Source organism: Solanum dulcamara, chromosome 3 (assembly GCF_947179165.1).
Source record: "Solanum dulcamara chromosome 3, daSolDulc1.2, whole genome shotgun sequence".
Classification (NCBI taxonomy): Eukaryota; Viridiplantae; Streptophyta; class Magnoliopsida; order Solanales; family Solanaceae; genus Solanum; species Solanum dulcamara.
In genome coordinates this window covers 6,278,163-6,285,344 of record NC_077239.1, presented here as the reverse complement: position 1 = coordinate 6,285,344, position 7,182 = coordinate 6,278,163, and the positions used below count along the sequence as shown (strand labels likewise).

The 7,182-nt window shown below is 29.4% G+C and overlaps 2 protein-coding genes across 2 annotated transcripts; both read right to left on the bottom strand.

Annotated features, from left to right (window-relative positions):
• On the bottom strand, window positions 1-1,503 carry LOC129881500 (probable glutathione S-transferase). Its single transcript, XM_055955696.1, has 2 exons — window positions 1,048-1,503; window positions 1-464 (listed from the first exon to the last, which is right to left on the bottom strand). The coding sequence occupies exons 1-2, from the start codon at window positions 1,354-1,356 to the stop codon at window positions 126-128; spliced, it is 648 nt and encodes a 215-aa protein (XP_055811671.1). The 5' UTR covers window positions 1,357-1,503; the 3' UTR covers window positions 1-125.
• A 3,719-nt stretch (window positions 1,504-5,222) lies between these two features.
• LOC129882307 (probable glutathione S-transferase) lies at window positions 5,223-6,666 on the bottom strand. The gene is made up of 2 exons (XM_055956553.1): window positions 6,160-6,666; window positions 5,223-5,667 (listed from the first exon to the last, which is right to left on the bottom strand). The coding sequence occupies exons 1-2, from the start codon at window positions 6,466-6,468 to the stop codon at window positions 5,326-5,328; spliced, it is 651 nt and encodes a 216-aa protein (XP_055812528.1). The 5' UTR covers window positions 6,469-6,666; the 3' UTR covers window positions 5,223-5,325.
• Between the last annotated feature and the right edge of the window lie 516 nt (window positions 6,667-7,182).

The window sequence follows — 7,182 nt, the reverse complement described above, 5'->3', positions numbered from 1 at the left end:
TTGACTAATGAAATAAAAATAAATCTCATAACATGCATATTTTTTCATACATACCCCAAATTCAATCTCTAAATTTTATTGCCACACAAAATCTTGAAATTAACAAGCGATAACGGACAAACAATTCATTTTAAAGCAGGCTGAATGTAGGCTTTGTAACGGACAAGCAATTCTTTTCTTGGAGGTAAATATTCTTTGTTTTGGGTGCAATATTCATCTCTCCAAGCAAAAAAATTGGGAAACTTTTCACTCGTCACCAAAACAATTCCAGATACTTCTTCAAGAACTCCCAGATAAAGTGCCGCACCATTTGCAATAATATCAGCAAATCCAAATTTGTCAGCCACAAAGAACTTCTTGTCCTTAAACTCATTATCAAGAACTTTCAACATCTCGTAAGCTTCCTCTTTAGCCTTCTCTTGCTCCTCTCCTCTGAGGAAGAAACAATTCCTCATTGCTGGCCCCTGCCCGACAGTCAAAACTTAATAAGCTAAGAGGTCGTTTCGGTAGCTGATTAAAGTTGTACATGTATTGATAATGTATAAAATAATTATGATAGAATCTACATATTATTTTACGAAAGAAATAAGTTATACAGAGCTTCGTTATTCCACCTTCTATCCAACAAAAATAATTATATATAAATTTTCTCATGACTTATATATGTATTAGCTATGCGTATTTTTAAATTGCAAATCAAACACTGTACTAATTTTTTACATGAATAATTTATCTTCTAACCAATTATCAAATATGATATTGTTTATACAAGATTTAATGTCCGCACAACTTAACTGCAAATCAGCTACCAAACAACTCCAAGTACATTAATCAATCCCAAATAAGTTCTTGTTGACTATATGAGATTATATTACATCATTAAAGTTCTCTTAATCCAAATTTAGCAATTTTTAATATTATTACCGATTTATAGATCTCTGACCGAATAAAAAGATTATTAAAAAGCACAATACCTAAAGTAAATGTAATAACATGACTTAACCAAATTTGCAATTAAATGGAATATATAACATGAAAGCAATATACCTTAGCTTCTAGGAATTTAGCCCAGAAACGCGCCATAGCTCTCTCATAAGGATCTTTAGGCAAGATGGAAGGGCCTTCAAATGTCTCATCAATGTATTCAAGAATGACCACCGACTCACATATGGACTTGCCATTGTGAATGAGCACTGGGATTTTCTTGTAAATTGGATTAGATTGAAGAAGTAGAGGGCTTTTATTTTTTAAATCTTCTTCTATATATTCATATTTCACTCCCTTAATCTTTAGAGCCCATTCAACCCTATGACTATAAGGGCTATATCTTGAACCAAGCAATTTCACTTCTGCCATTTCACAACTTTGATTCTCAATTGTTTTGCTTAATTATGTGTGGTTGGTTGTTTTCCATTGATGTCTAGTCTTGCTTATAGAGAGAAAAATACGGATACATTAATGTTTCTTGTTTGACTATTTGATTTTGTAATCTAATTATGTTTGACTAATCGACACTTGTTTGAATAAATTAGCAACCATCTTGGAGCGATTAATATTACTATAATAATAAAGATGACTTGTGTGCTTATGTCACCCACTTTTTGGTCAAATCTAGTGGCTAGGTTAAAGTATTTCAATTTATTTGTTCTTTGCTAGTTTATTTTTAGAAGAATACTGTTTTCGTTTTTGATAACTTTTTAATTTTATATAAAAATATATTTAATATATTTTTGTAGTAAAAATTAAAATAAATTATTATTTTTTAAAATTTTGTATTAAGTCAAAACATGATAATAAATTAAAATGAAGAGAGTTTTTTTATATTTCGAGTCACTGCACACCAATTAATTTGATCTTTCATTTTTCAATTTGATGAGAAAATTGATATGATAAATTAATATACAATCACTGACCCCACCAGCAAATAGGGTGAAACTTCCTTGCGGTGTGAATAGATAAGATACCTTTCTCTGACAAATAATTTTATTCGTACGCAAATTCAAATTTTAAAGTAAGTAAATGATAAATAAGTGTAATATTATAATATACAAGTAGATCACCTCTAATATCAAATTGTAATGTGAAAAGTAAAAACTGCTTAATGCCAGATTTGATAACCAAGTAGGTCACTGCTTACAAGTTACAACCTACAAAACTAAAACGTAGTTTCAACTGGACGATCACACATTTTGTCTTTTATGTGGATAAGAAAAATTGAAATTTAATCTGTAAGATTAGATTTTCGTGCTAATAATGTGTTATACAATGACAAGCAAGAAATATCATGATTCTCAATAATTTTATTTATAGAGCTATACAGAAGAACATATCATATAATAACCCAAAACTCCTTAAAGAGCTATTTTTTTCCCCAAAATATTTAACTACGGATAGATTAGTAAAAATACTTTTTAATTTTTTAGGAAGGAATATTTTAAGAAAACAATGTCTCTTTTTTTAGTAATTTTTTAATTCCAACTTTTTCATGATATATTTAAAATCATAAGATTAAAGGACAATTTGGTATATTTAATATATCTTTAGTTTAAGAGGAATTTTTGCATATAGTCACTCAAAAATATCTTAATCACAATTTGTAGCAATAATTATAGCAACATTTGTATAATTCGCGTAACATTTATATATGTTTGTATAATTCGCTATACAATTCACAGTTTTGGGTATAACGTTTGTATATTTTACTATACAATTCATGTACAACGTTTGTATAATTCGCTATACAATTTGTAGTATTTGTATATTTCGCTATACAATTTAATTCATGTATAGCATTTGTATAAATTGCGTGAATTATACAAAACTCAATTTGTATAAATTCCGTAAACCATAATTAATTCAAATTATAGCTATATTAGCTAATTAACTAGTATAAAGGGCAGCCCGGTGCACTAAAGCTCTCGCTATACGCAGGGTCCAGGGAAGGGCTCAACCACAAGGGTCTATTGTATGCAGTCTTACCTTGCATTTCTGGCAGAGGCTGTTTCCAAGGCTTGAACCCGTGACCTCCTGGTCACATGGCAGCTAATTAACTAGTATATATTTGCTTATTCATGTAATTTTCTCTTAATTTAAGGTCATAAAATAGAACTGTCAAAATGATTTAAGCCCAATCGCCCGCAGTTCAAAGAATTTGACAGGTTAAGATAGGCCGGCCTTTAAATTTCATTTAAAACGGCCTTAAAATGGACAATTCAAAACCCTAGAAGGGTCGCAGGCTAGGGCGGGATATCCTATTCATTTTTTTCTAAATGTTTTATAGGAAAAACTTTTCAATCTCAATTCATACCTATAAGAATGTCAATTTGTTGACATTTCTTCTAACATATAACTATATGCAAGTACATAATTAGATAACAACTTATAATATAGGTTGATCATTTAAAGTTCACATCAATTTTCACTTAGACACTTCAATTAGGTTTTATTGTTGTGTGATTTTGACACTTTTCGCTGACTCAGTACAATAAATATGTTACACGAATTTTCAGCACGTGAATATCTTCTTTTTTTGAAAAATATTTCTCTCTTACTTCTTCTTCCTCACTCTTTTTTCCCAACAACTTGTTCACCTTCCACCATCCTCCATTACCACACAACTTTTTGGAAAAATCCTACAAAATTTTGTTAGGTTACATTAGAATCCAATTTCTTCAACAATAAAAGTCAATTTCTTTACTAAAAAGATAAGACCACCAACATTCTCTAAGAATTTGTGATATTTTTTTTCTTTTTAAAATCAAATTAAAAAATAATTTTTAAACTCTATTACATCAATGGTGTCTGCTACAATAATTGAATAAAAACCTTTTACCCTTAAGAATAATGAAAAACTCTCCTTATTTTCAATTTTTCTTATTGCAAATTGCCATAATTTAACAATGAAATTTAGGATAGAAACAAACTATTACACTCCAAGTCCTTTTAGATTTAAAGATTCCTTACAATTGATACAATTAAGAAAAATAATATCATTTAAAAAAATAATTCACACAAATAGATACGATTTTTAGAAAAAGCCTCTTACAAATCCAAAAAAAACTCCCAATTTCTTAGTGAGCCTTATTTACTCCAAAAACTCTCAATTTCTTAGTGAGCCTTATTTACTCCTTCTTCCTCATATAACTGTGCCCTTTTCGAATAACATCCTTCCCATAATATCTTTACATCACCATTTAAATAATACTGTTATTTTTCACCCAAAATACAAAGTAGATATTCAAGAAAGAAGGAAGCAAGAAATGTAACATAAGAAATTAAAATTTTATTTGGCATGAGAAAAACATATGAATTTGGTGTATTTGGAAAAGAAAAACACAGAGAAAAAGAAAGAGAAAGAAGGCACTAAAAAGAAGAAGAAGCAGAAAAAGGGGGTGGGTGGGATATTCCGGAGATAAAAGAAAAAAATAAAAGTGAACTTTTTTAAAAAATAAAATAGAATTCACGTGTCACTTGTCGATTTGTTTATTTATCAATGTAGGATGCGTTTGATACACGAGCTTAAACTAGTTTTGAGAATATATAATGGTGTCAAAATAACACAGCGGAACTCCATGTGAAGTGTCTAAAATGAACCAAACCTAATTGAGGTATTTAAGTGAATGTTGATGCCAACTTTAGGAGGTAACCGATAGATTTAGCCTATAATATATATCCAACATAAAACATCATCAAGTGCATTTGAACTTCTTCTTTTTTTATGACAGGTGCTAATTTTAGTTTAAGAATTTTAACACTAAATGAATAAAGTATTGTGTATTATAACACTTATTTGGTCATGACTATTTTTATCTTTTACTTCTTTTTCACGATTTCCTTTCAAATTTTACATTCAAATTTGATAGCAAGGATAAATGCAACTTGCATAGATTTATGCTAAATGAGTAAAGTATTGTGTAAGATACTAAGACTTATATAATAATCAGTATTTTTTATTTTTACTTCTTTTTCACAATTTTTTAATTTTTTTAAATTTAAATTAAATATTATTTTGGCCCATGGGCCGAGCCTCGACCCAACCTTACGCAAGCCACAAAGGTCACTTTTTTTTAAAAAAAAATCAACAACAGAAGACAGTTCTTGACCTGACTAAGCTAGCTTTCTCTAACCATATTTTTATTCATACATGAATCCAAGATTTATATTAAGTAATGAAATAATGATAAATCTTATAACATGCATTATTTTTTCTTACATACCCCTAGTGCAACCAAAAATCAATTTCAAATTGAATTAACAAAAACTCATCATAAATTCATCTCTAATTTTTATTGCCACCCAAAATATTGAAATTCAACAAAGGTGTACTCATTTTGAAGCAGCACGTTGAATGTAAGCTTGGTAATGGGCAAGCAATTCATCTTTTGGAGGTAAATATTCTCTGTTTTGGAGGTAGTATTCATCTCTCCGAGCACAAAAATTTGGAAAATTTTCTCTTGTTACCAAAACAATTCCAAATACTTCTTCAAGAACTCCAAACCAAAGTGCCGTAGCATTTGCAACAATATCAACATATCCAAATCTGTCACCTACAAAGAACTTCTTATCCTTGAGCTCATTATCAAGAATTTTTAACATCTCATAAACTTCCTCTTTAGCTTTCTCTTGCTCCTCTCCTTTGAGAAATATACTTTTCATCATTGCTAGCCCCTACATAACAATTGGAACTTTAAAAATTTTACGCACTTTTCAAGAGAGGAATATACAACAATAGTCTTACTTCATTTATATTCATTTAGTCCAATTTTATAAAAAATATAATAGATAAACAAACATTCAAATTTGACCTCAGCCTCATTTAGTAAGTAAGCACCTCAATTTTGAGAAGTGCATAGCTAACATATTAATTAGGTCTCAACTGACAGTTAAACACTTCAATTCATCCTCATTAATGTGTCTCTTTGATACCCGATGTTTACATGCCACATAAATTTTGAAGTATCTCAATGATCATATTATATATTGGAGTGTCCAATTGATATAGTAAAGACGAGTTAAGGTGCTTAAATGTGCATATTCAAAATAAAATATTTAGTTATAAGTTAAAATCAAATTAAAATGTCTGTCTATGTATTATGTCTTTATAAAAGTATTAAATTCTCAGTATTTTTACTGATATATAGATCCCAGTAAGAAATATACCTTTTCTTCAAAAAACTTCACCCAAAATCGAGCTATAGCTCGATCATAAGGGTCTTTAGGCAAGATGGAAGGGCGTTCAAATGCCTCATCAATATATTCGAGAATGACAACTGACTCACAGATGGGCTTGCTATTATGAATTAGCACAGGAACTTTCTTGTAAATTGGATTGGATTGAAGAAGCAAAGGGCTCTTATTTTGTAGATCTTGTTCTATAAATTCATATTTCACACCCTTAATCTTTAGAGCCCACTCAATTCTGTGACTAAAAGGGCTATAACATAGACCAAGCAACTTAACATCTGCCATCTGTCAACTTTGAATAGCTGTGTTTTTGCTTTAGTAGGAATTTTGTTCTCCCTTGAGGTCAAGTCTTATTTTTATTTTATAGAGGGAAAAACAGGGAAGTGTCTTAGCAATCCACCTAGTTAATGCATTAATGTTTCTTGTTTGACTATTTAGTTTTGTAATCTAATTATGACTCCACATTGATACTAAAAATAAAAGGGAATAGGCCATATATATCTCTTAATCTTGCGATAAAACAACAACACATTTAGTGAAATTCCACTAGTGGAATCTAGAAAAAATAAAGTATACGCAAATTTTATCATTATCTCATAAAGATAAAGAAGCTATTTCCGAAAAGTGAATATTTTTTTCGTTAAAAAAATTAGTGCATATATATCCTCAATAAAAACTTTTCATCAACAAACTAAATTAAATAAAGAATCTAAAACTGATTTTTTTAATTAAAAAATGTTATGTGGTTTATAAAGTTACCCCACCCATTTTTTTTACTCCTTTTAATCCGACCAAATTAAAAAAATAATTTATTTTTTATTCAGACCGATCCAAACAAATTTTATGACTAAGATTGAATTTTTTTCATTGAGATGATATATAAATATACATTCAAATTTTATCTCAGTTGGCAAGTAAGCCTTCGACTTTGAGAATGCATATCTAGGCACTTTAACTTGTATCAATTGAAACTTATAAACACTCCAACTCATTTTCACT

Bases quoted from the DNA above. Each gene is read 5' to 3' on its own strand.
- LOC129881500 (XM_055955696.1), bottom strand. From the start codon at position 1,356: ATGGCAGAAGTGAAATTGCTTGGTTCAAGATATAGCCCTTATAGTCAT. The intron at 465-1,047 runs GTATATTGCTTT...ACTGTCGGGCAG, and splicing joins CTAAATTCCTAGAAGCTAAG to GGGCCAGCAATGAGGAATTG.
- LOC129882307 (XM_055956553.1), bottom strand. From the start codon at position 6,468: ATGGCAGATGTTAAGTTGCTTGGTCTATGTTATAGCCCTTTTAGTCAC. The intron at 5,668-6,159 runs GTATATTTCTTA...ATTGTTATGTAG, and splicing joins TGAAGTTTTTTGAAGAAAAG to GGGCTAGCAATGATGAAAAG.